Consider the following 15,930-nt stretch of genomic DNA (forward strand, 5'->3'; position numbering starts at 1 on the left):
TAGGGTATCCAAAAGGAGAAGAAGAAGAGCAAGAAATTAAAAACTTATTTGAAAAAATAATGAAAGAAAATTTCCCCAGTTTGGTTAAGGAATCAGACATACAAGTCCAGGAAGCACAGAGAGTCCCAGAAAAGTTGGACACAATGAAGATGCCACCAAGATACCTCATAAATAAAATGCCAAAGGGTAAAGATAAAGGGAGAAACTTAAAAGCAAGAGAAAGGCAAACAGTGACCTACAAAGAAGTTTCCATAAGTACCCACACACTGAAACTGTCCCAAACTCCCAGTTTTCTAGCATGCTTCTTGACATAAGGTGGCAATGCTCAGAGCACATTTTAAGTGCTGTGCATTATAATAGATATTTCCCTTGTGATTGTTGCAGGGTTCAAAGTTTTATAAAGAATAGGGAGATTTCCATCCTTTCTTAGGCATTCAGAAGTCTGAAGTTATACAAGTCTTCTGTAACAGATGATATTATTGTGGTATACACATGCATGGTGAATTTGATGTTTTGTAAGAGAGCAATTGTGAGTTTAGATGAGCGTGTGTACTAGAAGATTTATATATGTGAGTGTAAACCTTCATATGTTCAGTGTGTGCATTATGTGAGCAGATTTGTGTATATGTGTAAGTAATTAAATGTTACTATAACACAGTGAAAGTGCATGCATGTGTGTGTTTGCATCTGTGTGTAAAGAACTCTGCTTGTGTGAGTGTGTGTAGGATGGGTTATCCATGATAACAGCTCTAAAAAGTGACTTGACAATGTGGGTATCAATAGTGAACTTGGATAAAAAAATTGATTTGTGTGTAGAAAAACCTAGAGAATGAAATTCAACTTGTAATTTATATGTTTTTCTTTTTGCCCATGAGAAATATATTTCTTAATTTAAAAAGCAAGGAGTTTCTTACTGAAAATTTTGCAAAAAGGTAAGTTTAGAGAAAGATGTTTACCATTCAGTGATGTTGAATTAAGTAATTGGCAGTGGAAGAATCTCCCTGTGAAACTGTGTGATCCTGGTGTCTTGTATGGGAGGGATTATTAGAATGTTCTATCTTCTATGAATATTGTTCTGCTTCTGCTTTTGATATTATTGGGGATCCCTAGGGGGTAATGTATATTTTGTCACAGAAATTTTCTATAAGTTGATATTTCCTTTGAGCCACTCATTATAGGAACATCTAATGTTTACTATTCTCAGTGTGTTTTACCTGTTACTGACCCTTTGTGTAAATCTTCCTCATTGATGTTTTTGCTCCATACATCCACATTGGTTAAACTCATTTGTAAGATTAGGAAAAGATTCACTTTGGATAGAACTTCGTAATGGAGCAAAATGTCCAGTGAGATACCAGATTCACAGTGTCTCACAGGGGTCAGACATCAGCACTCCCTGCTGTCTGTCCTCCATGGGAGAGCCTGTCTGCTCCAGGGATCATGGAAGAAAAGAGCCTGTCACAAGCACTTCAGTAGTCTCCTAAGAGATGCTGGCTGGGAACTTAGAGTTGTTCTTGGTAATTAGCAAGTGGAAAGAAAGTTTAGAGAAATACTCCCAGCTCCCAAGCCTGTCAGTGCCAATGCTGCTACTGGTGAAATGATAATTACAGTTCAGAAGGGAGATGAGATCACTGAATCACAACTGATATCTCAGGGTCCAGCTGCCTGCCCCAGGTACTGACAGTGCTGACTTCATGATGAGTCCAGAGTCCAGGCAGCAGCAGAAGTCGGTGGCTTTTCTCTTAATTAAATTGAGAGAAAGAGACTGTACAGGAAGGCATTATGTAATAAGAGTTTGGGTAAGTGATGATAGTGGATAAAGGGGATCTTTTGAGAGTTAACTCGGTCCAGCCCCAAAGCCACAGCAAAAGGTCAGGAATTCTGAGGCTTGAGCTGAGCTGGTAAAGAGATGTGCGTCCTAGACCTTCTCCTTTTTCCAATGGCTCCTGATGTGCTGTAGTGTGGTCCTCTCTCACAGTTAAAGCTGTGTTTTATCCAGCGATCAGGAATCCTACTTTTTAATGTGCTTAAGGGCTGCAGATTTCAAATCAATTTCTGGTGAGCAGGATTTACAGGCATCACAGAAATGATTTGCACCTTTCTAGAGGGGCATTGTAATATTGCCAGGATTTTTCATCTTTGGAATAATCTGACTGCAAAAAGTGTGTCTGAGAGCATTTGCTGAAGCACACCTGTTTTCTTTAACTCAGGGTGTGTATTGGGCTTAAGTGGTTTAATCATCGTGTCTTTATTGATTATGAAGAGATTATTCCCTGTTAATGTTTGGGAGGCAGCATTTAAGAAAAATATAACTGAATAAAATTTAGTCATCACCTTCAGGTTCAGATGTATCTTGTAATATTTCTACTTTTAAAAGTACAATACCAATCCAGAAAAAGTGTGTTGTTTTATAATATACAGCGTTATATATTACCATTCATTTTGCATGTGTTGTATTTTCATATTTTAACACAAATATAACATTACTGTTAATTATTTAATTTCACCCACATCTTAGTCAATATATGTATATGATCTAAAATTACTAATAATTGTATTGTGCCATACAGTGTTTATTAGGCATTAGATTTTGGTGTTGCATAGTTTTGGTTACTCATGTCATTGTAATTATTTCCTGGAATATAGACTAATGACCATTTCTGTGGCCTTCCTAATATTTAGCTGTCCTCGTGAGCTTGTAAGGAATAAAGAGGTGATTTCATATGTGGCCTTTATAGCAATGTCTCATATTTTGAGTGTTCTTTAATGGTTACACATTCATCCCTTGCAAGCCACTAGATGGCAGTAAAACAAAATTTGAAGTCAGTGTTTTAGGGAAAACTGTTGGGAAGTCGAAAATATTGGAGTTCAGCTAATGTGGTATGCGTGGCTTATGCCTTATTTTCCCATGCAGGGTTCTCTCTAGGTCAGAAGAAGATACCAGTCACTGAGAACAGACATCATGTCCATCAGGCATTTGGCAACAGGAATGGTCTGCTTACTACAGACTCTAACTGGAGTTGTGGGGAATTCCTCTCTTCTTTACCATTATCTCTTCCTTTACTTCACTGGGTACAAACTGAGGCCCCCGGATTTAATTGTCAACAACCTGATTGTGGCCAACTTTTCAGTTCTGGTTTTCAGTGGGTTTCCCTATAGCATGTCATCTTTTGGGTGGTATAATGTTTATAGTGATAGTGGATGCAGATTTTTGTACTATTTGTGTGCAGTGGGCAGGGGTGTGTCCATTGGCACCACCTGCCTCTTGAGCTCCTTTCAGGCCATCACCATCAGCCCCATGAACTCCAGGTGGGCAAACCTTAAACATAAAGCCCCAAAATACATTGTCCCTACAATGTTTCTGTATTGGATCCTGCAAATGTTGATAAATGTAGTTTATCTTGTGTTCCTGTCTAGCAAATTGATCAACAGAAACATCACAAATAGAAAACATTTTGAATACTGTTCTGCTGTTCGTCATGATGCAACCAGAGACTTCCTATATGCAGCCTTGATAGCATCCCCTGATGTTGTATGTTTCCTGCTCATGCTCTGGGCCAGTGGCTCCATGGTCTTCATCCTGCACAGGCACAAGCAGAGGGTCCAACACATTCACAGGACCTCCATCTTTTCCCGATCCTCCCCTGAGTCCAGAGCTACCAAAACTATTCTTCTTCTGGTGAGCACCTTTGTCTTTTTGAACACCCTTTCTTCCATCTTTCGTATTCTTTTATCTATTTTAAAGAATCCCAGCTGGTTCATTTTGAGCACCAATTCATTACTGTCTCTGAGTTTCCCAAGTGTCAGTCCCTTTCTGATCCTGGGCCGTGACTCCAATGTCTCCAGATTCAGCTTCACCTGGAAAAGGAATGCAAACTTCTGTCATGGTTGGGGAAATATGTAAATTGTATGTACATGCACAGTGTTCATTTGGTAATTCACTCATCCTCCTCAGCATCCTAAGTACTATTAGGAGTGCCTTACAAGGGACTGGTGCATAGGAAATGGTTAGTATTGTCAAAATCAACAATGTTATAATAGTAAATGCGATGACGTATTATATAACTGCTTTGTAAATACTTCTTTGATAGAAGTTTCCTCATGTTTGGCATGGAGGAATTCAGAATGGATGCAATATAAACATCAGGCCCTGAAACATCTGGATATTCTGGAGAAGTCTTCAAGTATGTAAATTCAATCTATCCTAGTACAGGTCCAGAAATGTGCAAGTCATGCACTTGTAAGAAAAGTTAAATAAATGAGGATGAAGATCAGCATGTGGCAAGTCACTACTGAGCTGAAGACAGCAGTGCTGGAGGGAATTCAGTCTGTGAGGAAAGCCTGTGGCATCCTGTTCTGACCTTGTACAGACACCCCTGGAGAGGCAGTGGTCTGTTTATCTGAAATAGAATGTTATGAAGGGTGATAACCATGTTCAACAAATTTGAGGCAGAAATGGACAGATTTAACTGGAGTGGGGCAATGACAGCATCAAATGATACTTTATTTTTTGAAAGATGTTATTTATTTATTTTGAGGGTGAGGGGAAGGGCAGGAAAAAGAGAGGGAGAGAAACATCAATGTGTAGTTGCCTCTCACATGTCCCCTACTGGAGACCTGGCCCGCAACCCAGGCATGTGCCCTGACTGGGAATTGAACCAGTGACCCTTTGGTTCCCAGGCCCATGCTCAATCCATTGAGCTCTACCAGCCAGGATAAAATTATATGGTACTGATTTTTTGACCACACCAGGTGAGTGTGACCATTTTAAAAGATGTGAATTGAATGGAATTGCAACCCACAGAAGGTAGGTATTTGTTTTGTGAAAAGGATTTGGGAATGTTGGCAGAAGGGGGTCTGTAGGTGCACACTCTTGTCTCTCTGATGACACTAGTTCATCACAGGGACTTCCTTTATCTGGAACACTATAGCCAGGTCCATTTGAAAGGAAAGTCAAGAATCCATTCTGTGTATGTGGAGTCTGTGATTCCTTCATTTTTAAGAAGCAGAGTAAACATTTTCTCAATTTCTTAAGAGATTTTATATATCTTTCTCTATGGTTACATTGTGAAGGTGTTACACACTTATAGATTCAGCAATTGAGAAACAAAGAATGATTTTGACCTTATTCTTACACATGTGGAGCCTTGTACCATGAATGAAACCCATATATTTTGCACATATGAAACTCTTAAATCAAGGCCCAAATAACTAAGAATAGAGAATAAGGAAAACCATAGAAACATCTATGTACAATGGTTTGTGAGAGCATAGACAAACATACATGTTTGTGTGTGATCTGTGCATACGTATGTTATATACATATACAGCCAGTTGTGCTTCTTATTCTCTAATCAATATTGAAAGTAATACATTAACAAATTTAAAATAGTACTAATACTATCATGACAAATTTAAAATGTGTTTTCAGATGTGTGCATTGGAGTGCTTTTCTCTATTAAAATTCAATAAAAATGTGGTTTTGAATTTTGTCTGGTTGCATCTCTTGAAAACACATAAATATTGTAAACATTTGTTTGTATTTGAAACAGGGATTAGTCTACCTAAGTTTAATATAAAAATTAATACATTTGGGTATCAATAGAGTTTATTCACTTTAACTTTATTTACATTTACTTTATATGTTCATTTATTCTACTAATTTTTGCAATATAATTCTAATTTATATATACTATAATTGTCTATAATTATACATTTTTAATAAGCAAAGTAGATCTTTTTAAAAAAGATGTTATTTATTTTTTGTTAGAGAGGGGAAGGGAGGGAGAGATAGAGAGAGAGAAATATCAATGTGTGGTTGCCTCTCACGTGGACCCCACAGGGGACCTGGTTTTCAACCAGGCATGTGCCCTAACTGGGAATCAAACTGCCATCCCTTTGGTTCACAGCCCATGCTCAATCCACTGAGCTACGCCAGCCAGAGCTTAGTATACATTTTTAAAAGACTTTATTTATTTATCTTTAGAGAGGAAGGGAAGGAGAGAAGGAGAGAAACATCAGTGTGTGATTGCCTCTCGTGAGCCTCCTACCGGGAACTGGCCTGCAACCCAGGCATGCTCCCTTACTGGGAATCGAACTGAGATCGTGTGGTTCGAAGACCTGCGCTCAATCCAGTGAGCCATGCCAGCCAGGGCCTAATTATACATTTTAATTGACTTATTACCTTTGATGTTTGCTTAGTGATTATTTGTTAGTTTCTACCTAATAACTTCAGCATATGCTTAAAAGCTAATCATACTGTCATTCTATTTACTACTGTTGAACTTCAACTTTACAGTATAAGGACACTATAAAACACTCCTGTACTCTACCTGGATCAGGAAGTAGAATGTTGTCACCATTTGAAGACTCCTATGCTCCTTCTGTGTGACTCTTCCTCAGGTTAAGCACAGTTCTGACATCTCATAGCACAGGTTACTGGGGCCTATTTTGCACTTTACATGGGACATTATATCATGTTAACTCTTTATGTTTTGTGTTTCTCATGCCTTGTTTTTGGTGAACTTATTGTTGTGTGTTGGTATTGGTTTTTCAATAGCCTTGCTGTATAGGATTCTATTGTGGGAATATAAAACATTTAATTGAATCATTTTCTGTTCTTTGGCATATGGGTGGTTTTCTTTGGCATATGAGACTGGGAATGTTAGGGAAATTCCTGTGTATAAATATAGACAATTTTCGATGACATACACATTTCCTTCGACAGTGCATGTGGGAGAGGAATTGTTGGGTTTTAAGTCTTGGAAATTGTGTCAAAGAGGTTTGGAAAACTTTTGAAGCAGCTGCCACTCCCACTAGCAGTAGGATTGCTGAGTTTGCTAACATTATTGTCATCTCTTTTGGTTTAGTTTTCTTTTTCATTTTCCTGTTAGACTTATGACTGATATATGTTGGAGACAAGTAATAAGTTACTTACATTTCTTCATTAGTATAAAATCTGAGGATATTTTCACATGTATTAGACATAAGACAACCACATATTAAAATCTTTCTTTAATTTTTCAACCCTGTTGTCTTTTTCCATAGATTTGTAACAATTTTATGTATTTGCTGGACATGATTTCTTTCTTGGTTGCCTCTCTTCCTCTCAGGATGTGTGTGTGTGTGTGTGTTGTGTGGATGAGCAGCATCTCTTCATTTTGATGTGACTTAATATATTTTCCTAGATAATGTTATTCTGTTTAAGAAATATTTTTCTATTACAACACTAGAGGGATATAATGTATCATTTCTGTTTCAAAACATCATATAGCTTTAAGATTCAGATCAGCAGTCCACCCAGGACTGATGTGGTGTATGTGTGGATGGCAAACTGTACTGTTTAAGTGCATTTTATTGATTATGCTGTTATAGTTATCACAATTTTCCTCTTATGCCCCCTCCACTGGTACCCCCTTTCTCCAGCAACTCCCCCACTTGGTTTCTACCCATGGGTCTTTAGCATAAGTTCTTTGGCTTCTTCCTATCCTATACTATTCTTAACATCCCACTGTGTATTTTGTTTCTATCAATTATACTTCTTAACCCTGCACCATTTCCCCCATTCTCCCCCTGCCCCCTCCCAGCTGATAACCCTGCAAATGATCTCCATTTCTATGATTGTGTCCCTGTTCTAGTTGTTTGCTTAGTTTGTTTTAGTTTTAGTTTTTCCGATTCAGTTGTTTATACTTGTGAGTTTGTTGTCACTTTAATATTCATGTAATAGTTTTGATCTTCTTTTTCTTACACAAATCCCTTTAAAAGTTCATGTAATAATGGCTTGGTGATGATGAACTCCTTTCACTTTACCTTGTCTAAGAAGCACTTTATCTGCCCTCCCATTCTAAATGATAGCTTTGCTGGATAGAGTAATGTAGGTGGAAGGTCCTTGCTTTTCATCACTTTGAATACTTCTTGCCAGCCCCTTCTTGCCTGCAGTTTCTTTTCAGAAATCAGCTGATAAATACAAAGAGTTCCTGTCTTTATATTTAACCTTTGGCGTTTTAATTATGATATGTCTTGGTGTCACCCTCTTTGGGTCCTTATTTGGGACTCTCTGCTTCCTGGACTTGTATACCTATTTCCTTCACGAAATTGGGGAGTTTTCTTGCATTGTTGTTTCAAATAAGATTTCAATTTCTTGCTCTTCTTCCTCTCCTTGTGAAACCCTTATGATTCAGTTGTTGGTATGCTTAAAGTTGTCCCAGAGGTCCCTGAGCCTCTCCCTGTTTTGTTTTGTTGTTGTTTTTAAATTAAATTCTCATTTCTTCTTCTTGTTCTGGTTGAATGTTTATTTCTTCCTTTTGTTCCAAATCCTTGATTTGAGCCCTGGTTTCCTTCCCTTCACTGTTGGTTCCCTGTATATTTTTCTTTATTCCACTTTGTGTAACGTTCATTTCTTCCTTTATTTTCTTGCCACACTCAATAGGTTCTGTAAGCATCCATTATCACCAATGTTTCGAACTCTGGATCTGATACGTTGGTTATCTTCATTTCATTTCATTCTTTCTCTGGGCTTTTGTTCTGTTCTTTCACTTCAGTCATATTTCTTTACCTCCTCAATTTGGCAACCTTCCTGTTTCTGTATATTAGGTAGGCTGCTTTTACTCCCTGTTTTAGTAGCACGACCTATGTAGCCAAGGCACCTGTAAATTGTATGGGGTGGAGCCTTAGTTAATTACCAGGCTAGGGCAACCTGCTTCTCTTCTCTGTGGCTCTGCTTTGGCTGGGAGTGGAGAGGGTACCCAGCCACTGCCTGTCCAGAGGTCTGGCCATTGCTTGCCCTGTTTTCAGTCACTTCACCAACTTCCCATATGCAGTTAGCACCCCTCCAGGTGCTTCCCTGGGGTTGGGTATGTTCTGAGTCCATGTATGCCCTTTTAGCAGTGAAAATCCAGCAATTTCTTCCACTGCCTCAACCCCCACTGATTTTTACAGCCAGAGGTAATAGGGGTTTATGTTCCCACTGCTGGAGCCCTGGGCTGTGCAGTCTGGCCTGGGGCTGGGATCTCTTGCTCCCAGGTTATCCCTTCCAACTTTTATCCACCACACATGAAGGCAGGACCATGTGCTCTGCTGTTGCTGTGCCACACCATCTCTCCTCCCAGTCTGTGGAATGTGGTTTCTTTAAATCCTTGGTTGTCAGGCTTTTATACAGCTCAATTTTCTGATGGTTCTGGGTGTTATTTGTTTTTGAGATGTGGTTTTTCTTCTTTCTATGGTTGTGCAAGGAGGTGAAGAATGTCTTCCTACCCTCCAGCTTGACTGGAAGTGTATGATTTTCTTACAAGCTAAGAAATTGTCATTCATTCAGACACTGGGATGTATTTTTTCTCTCCTTTTTCACTCACTCTCATCCCTCAGCCAGGTTAATGCCACCTGCCTTTTGTATCTGTCTTTTCTTTGATGTCTCCTAGTAAATCTATGTCCTTTCTGCCTTCTTCAGTTTTGAACAATTCCCTAGCACCATTCATCCAATGACAATTTTGGTGTGAAAAATATTCATTAGATTTCTTTTCTCAATATTTGCACATTCTAAATGTAAATGTTCATTGTATTAGGAAATATTTATTTGTGGTTGTCTCAAATGCTTTTCACCTATTGTGTCAGCTTCTGTTCTGGAGTATTTTGCAAGGATTTTTGATAATCACCTTGGAAGATGGCAGTAATGTCTTCCTTGGAGAGAAGGCAGATAAATTTCCTGACTTATACAATAAATTTAATGCCTACCTTCAGCATAATATTTGGGCATGTATACTTAGAGGCCACATAAAAAGACTGGAGTTTATTAAGCTCCGTGCTCTTCGGCGGTGTTGCAAAGCTGCTGTGTGTGCAGCATCCACCTAGACCTTTGCATTGCCTCGTGGGGCATGTGGAAGCATTGTGACCAGATGTGAACATGAAACTCTTGCTCCCTGTTGTCCATGAATAATAATGTCTTTGTCTTAGTCCCAGGAATCTCATGTCTTGTTCAGCATCCTTGGAATTGGCAGTGTGAGTTGTTTGTTTGTAATTGGAGAAAAATATACATGCTTTGCATATTTTGCATTCTTGGCAATGAGGATGGACAGTGTCTGAGCCCTCCATGAATAAACAGCCTGATTATTCACCTTGGCAGAGTAATGCTGATTTGGTGAAGTAAATGAAGCCCGTGTCATTCTGATAAGGCTGCTATAACACCCCTCCCCAGAGTGCCTGGTGAACAACAATTTCTATCTCACATTTCTGGAGGCCAGAAGTCTGAGTGAGGATGCAGCATGGTCAGGTGAGGGTCTTCTCCTGAATGAGAAACTTCTCCTTGTTATGTTCACAAGGCTCCAGATCCTAATATCATCACCCCAGGTGGTGTGTTTCCATGTAGGATTTTTCTGGGAATACACAGACCATAGCAGAATTCCTTGTGTAAAGGCAGCATCCTATTGTTCTACAGCAGAATATAATAGAAAATATGTGTGACATGTCTAAGTATCCCCGTCCCCTAAGTTTCATAGGGGAAAATTCTGGTCAGGAAAAGTCAGGGAGGCAAATGTTAGCAGGAAATCCTAGCCTATCTCTTGTCACCAGAAGCTAAATGAGGGTTTCGATCAAGTAGGACTAACTTCTGATATACACTATTTCCACTGTATTAATGACATGCTGTTTGTTAAAGGCCTCAGTCTCCAGAGCCCTGTGCAGGTGTCATTGCCTCTCTGCCACTTGAAGATGGCTGATACAACCTGACCATATTTGGAGACAACTATTCCAATGACAGTTGACTGGAATTCTGGGGCAGATATACTGAACTCAGGGAAGGAACATCTTTTGTTACTTTTTCACACCACAAAGTACTTTATTTTTTTTAATAAAAGATTTTATTTATCTTTAGATGGGAAGGGAAGGAGAGAGGGAGAGAAATAGCATTGTAGGGTTGCCTTCCATGTACCCCTTGCTGAGAACTGGCGTACAGGGAACTGGCCTGCAACCCAGGCATGTGCCCTGACTGGAAATTGAACTGGGAATGTCTGGTTCACAGGCCCACACTCAATCCACTGAGCTACACCAGCCAGGCATAAAGTCCTTTGATTAGGGTGTCACAACACTGCATGTGACAGTCTGGGCTCTAGACTAAAAACTCTGAGGAAGAATCCACATTCAGAATTTTAAAAATTCAGGCAGAATTTATTTTCTTCTTACAATTTCTTTGTGTGCCTACCCATATTCCATCTTGAAAGATAAATAATGTGGAATTTCTGTCATGATTAAGATCTGTCCTCTTCTATAGTGTCTAATTGTCTTTTTCTCCCTGCTTTTATAATATGTGGCGTCCACCAGATCACTGAGGACAGTCTGCTCATTTGAAGTGCAGCTGATTAGTAACATTAATTTTAACTGTAAAAGTCCTATACCATGTAAAATAACATGAGCACCCATCTTAAGTCTCACTTGTGGTTGGAAATTGGCATTAAGTATTATGAGAACAGTTAATCTGTTGCAATGAAAAATATGATTTTTATTCTACAAAAGTGTAAGTTGAATTCTTGTGATGATTTTTATATAAAGACCAAGGGGCACTATGTCCTTAAATTTAGTAGTTGTTTTATTATGTTTTTTATGCTGAAGTTTAGCAATCTGAGAACAGAAGAGCACACCAAGGTAAAAATTAAGTGTTATATTTTAGAAATTCCACAATAAAAAAGCTGTTTTCATCACATCTCCCTTGGGACATAAAAATCCTTGTAGCACTAAAGTGTTTCAGTACATCATCAAGCCTTTCAAAGGGATGGAGCGAGGGAGTGGGCGAATGGACAGGAACCCAGTGGGTCCCCACAGGAAGCGGCAGGGAGGGCGCCGCCATTTCCCTGCTCTGACCCCACCTCCACATTCAGCGTCATAACCCAGCGACTCTGAGTGGCCCAGCCCAGGTGAACCACCTAAGGTGCTGCTCACCCAGCTGTGAGAAACAGCAGAGGGGGTCGTCATTTCCCTGCTCTGACCACGCCCCCACATACAGCGTCACAACCCAGCAACCCGGGAGTCCAAGGCACCCTTCCTCACACTTAAAGGGCGCGAACAGACCAAAAATGGCTCAAGAAGATCTCAAAGCCCCAGAGCCTATAAATCTAAGCAATGAAGAAATAGCACAACTCTCAGGCACACAGTTTAAAACACTGGTCATCAGGATCCTCACAGAACTGGTTGATTATAGCCACAAATTAGACAAATATATGAAGGTGAAACTAATTGAAATGAATGGAAGTGCACAGGACACCAATAGCAATGAAAAGGAAACTGGGACTCAAATCAATAGAATGGACCAGAAGAAAGCAAATAATGGCCAAACAGAAAAGAGTCAAGAAGCAAGAATTCAAAAAAGTGAGGAGAGTCTTAGGAACCTCCAGGACATCTTTAAATGCTCCAACATCTGAATTATAGGGGTACCAGAAGGGGGAAAGGCACAGCCACCAGTGGAAAACTTACTTGAACAAATAATAAAGGAGAATTTCCCCAATCTGGCAAAGGAAATAGACTTCCAGGAAATCCAGGAAGCTCAGAGAGTCCCAAAGAAGTTGGACCCAAGAAGGAACACACCAAGGCACATCATAATTACATTAGCCAAGATTAAAATGAAGGAGAGAATCCTAGAAGCAGCAAGAGCTAAGGGGACAGTCACCTACAAAGGAGTCCCCATCAGAGTGTCAGCAGATTTCTCAAAAGAGACCTTACAGGCAAGAAGGGGCTGGAAAGAGGTATTCCAAATCATGAAATCCAAAGACCTACAACCAAGATTGCTCTATCCAGCAAAACTTTCATTTAGAATGGAAGGACAGATAAGGTGCTTCTCAGATAAGATCAAATTCAAGGAATTCATCATCACCAAGCCCTTATTATATGAAATGTTAAAGGGACTTATCTAAGAAAAAGAAGTCAGAAAAACATGAACAGTGAAAGGACAGCAAACTCACAGTTATTAACAACCACACCTAAAACGAAAGCAAACTAAAAGGACAGCTAGATCAGGAGTGGAAACATAGAAATGAAGATCTCAAGGAGGGTTAGCAACAGGGGAGTGGGAGGAGGAAAATGAGGAGAAGGTACAGAAAATAAGTAGCATAAACAGTAGATAGAAAAGATGGGGGGCAAGAATAGCATGGGAAATATAGAATCTAAAGGACTTGAGACACATGGTCATAAACTAAAGGGAGGGTAATGGGGCGGACGGTGGGGTAGGGTGGAGGGGAATGAAGGGGGGAATAGAACAACTGTAACAGCATAATCAATAAAAAGAAATTTTAAAAACCTGTAAAAAAAGAGAAATATTAGGAATGGGATTTGGTGAATATATTAGGGTTGTAATGTCCTTAGATTGTAAAGCTGGCATTTAATAGGACTAAAGGAAATGACACTGTGTAATTAACTTTTTATTTTTTTAGTTCAATCTTGATTGTATTTTTCCATTACCCTTTAGTCCCCTTAGGGCCCCCCCGTCCCCGAAGCAATCACCACACTGTTGTCCATGTTGCTGAGTTCTTTCTCCTTTATTCTCAATGCCTCCACTGCTTAGGAACTAACAAATAATGAGTATGCAACTTTCCAAGAAAAGGTGTTCATTATCATTTAGAATTATAATGTGGAATTAAAATATGCAACTATTTTAAAATTGGTTTAAAAAGAAATTAACATAGATAATATATGGAAATAATCTATTAATGCCAAAATGTATAAAACATATTAAATTTAAATAGACAAATTACTCCTTAAAAAACCATTTTTTACTATGATCATATATATATTTTCAAGGGATATGGCTAAAGAATTAAATGTTTATGTAATTGCAAAAATTGACTACAATGGCAACTAACACATTGAGTTACAAATGCTTTATGAATTGTCGTAATTAGAACAATTTTAAGTTTTTATTGATGTACAAATTTCCAATATACTGAGTGATTTTATATGTGTATATATATATATATATATATATATATATATATATATATACACACACACAGGCATATATACACATGTACATATACAGAATAACTGTGTGTATATCTCTGTAAAACTTGTTCTTCTTTGATGTATGTATTGCAGTGTTCCACATAAGCTAATAATACAGGTTTTTTAAAATTGTGCCACAAATTTCAATAAATGCATCTATTAGGTCAACCTAATTTCTTTCTTTTACAATATCTTGAATTTCAAAAGTTTTTCTATATTTTATTGATTATGCCATTACAGTGTCCCATTCCCCCCCTTCATTCTCCTCCACCCTGCACACTCCCTCCCACACACATTCCCCCCCTTTAGCTCATGTTCATGTGTCATAAGTTCTACATTTCCCACTACTCTTGCCCCCTCTTGTCTATTTTCTCCCCACTGTCTATGCTACTTACTCTCTTTTCCCCCCTCTCTCCTCCTCCCAATCCCCTGTTGCTAACCCTCCATGTGATCTCCATTTCTGTGGCTCTGCTCCTATTTTAGCTGTCTGCTTAGTTTCCTTTTGTTTTAGGTGTGGTTGTTAATAACTGTGAGTTTGCTGGTCTTTCACTGTTCATCTTTTTTATCTTCTTTTTCTTAGATAAGTCCCTTTAACATTTCATATAATAAGGGTTTGGTGATAATGAACTCCTTGAATGTGACCTTATCTGAGAAGCACTTTATCTGCTCTTCCATTCTAAATGAAAGCTTGGCTGGATAGAACAATCTTGGATGGAGGTCCTTGCCTTTCATGATTTAGAGTACTTCTTTCTAGCCCCTTCTTGCCTGTAAGGTCTCTTTTGAGAAATCAGCTGACAGTCTGATGGAAACTCCTTTGTAGTGACTGTTCCCTTATCTCTTGCTGCCTCGAATTCTCTCCTTCATTTTAATCTTGGCTAATGTAATTATGATGTGACTTGGTGTGTTCCACCTTGGGTCCACCTTCTTTGGGACTCTCTAGGCTTCCTGGATTTCCTGGAAGTCTATTTCCTTTGCCAGATCGGGGGAGTTCTCCTTTATTATTTATTCAAATAACTTTTCCACTTGTTGCTCTTTCTGTTCTCATTCTGGCACCCCTATGATTCAGATGTTGGAATGTTTAAACATGTCCTGGAGGTTTCTAAGCCTCTCCTCATTATTTTGAATTCTTATTTCTTCAATATTTTCTGTTTGGTTGTTTCTTTCTTCCTTCCTTCTGGTCCATTTCATTCATTTGAGTCCCAGTTTTCTTTCCATTACTATTGGTTCCCTGTGCAGTTTCCTTCATTTCATTTGGGTAGCCTTCATTTTTTTCATCTAATTTTCAACCAAAATCAACCAGTTCTGTGAGCATCCTGATCAACAGCGTTTTGAACTGTGCATCAGATAGGTTGGCTATCTCTTGGTTGCTCTAATGTATTGGCTCTGGGGCTTTGATTTGTTCTTGTGTTTGAGTCATAAGTTTTTGGTCAGGTTGTGCCTATTAGGTATGAGGGGCAGAGCCTTAGGTGTTCACCAGGGCCAGTTAACCCAGTTGCTGGGTTGTGACACTGTATGTGAGGGTGGAGTCAGAGTGGGAACAATGGTGCTTGCTCTGCTTTCTCTTTTGGTCCCCTCTGCCACTTCAGACAAGCAAATTGGGCCCCTCTCATGCTGGTTCCTGGGTGGGTGGACTTGTGTACATTCTAGGACCCTGTGGGTCTCTCCAAAAAATTCTCTTGTGAGGCTGGGAGTCTCTCCTGGTACCTCAACCCCCACAAGTGTTTGAAATTGGTGCTTTTAGGCTTTCTTTCCCAGCACTGGGGCCCTGGTTTGCATGGTCTGTCTCACTGCCTCTTTTTGCCTGGTTTATCTGCACACAAATGTGTGACTGCAGTCAGCCAGCCAGCCACCTTGCTTACCTCACTAGGTCTGCCTGTTGCCACCCCATACCCAGGGACTGCCAGCTGTTGCCTATGCATCCAGGTCTGGAAGCAACCACCCTTTCTAGCCAGG

At 39.3% G+C, this 15,930-nt stretch overlaps 1 protein-coding gene across 1 annotated transcript; it reads left to right on the forward strand.

Moving 5' to 3' along the window:
* Positions 1-2,883: 2,883 nt before the first annotated feature.
* Positions 2,884-3,904, forward strand: LOC119046071 (vomeronasal type-1 receptor 4-like). Its single transcript, XM_037141001.2, has one exon. The coding sequence runs from the start codon at positions 2,963-2,965 to the stop codon at positions 3,902-3,904; it is 942 nt and encodes a 313-aa protein (XP_036996896.2). The 5' UTR covers positions 2,884-2,962.
* The last annotated feature ends 12,026 nt before the right edge of the window (positions 3,905-15,930 follow it).

This window comes from Artibeus jamaicensis, unplaced genomic scaffold, assembly GCF_021234435.1.
Source record: "Artibeus jamaicensis isolate MK-2021 breed Jamaican fruit bat unplaced genomic scaffold, CSHL_Jam_final scaffold_804, whole genome shotgun sequence".
In the NCBI taxonomy this organism is placed as follows: Eukaryota; Metazoa; Chordata; class Mammalia; order Chiroptera; family Phyllostomidae; genus Artibeus; species Artibeus jamaicensis.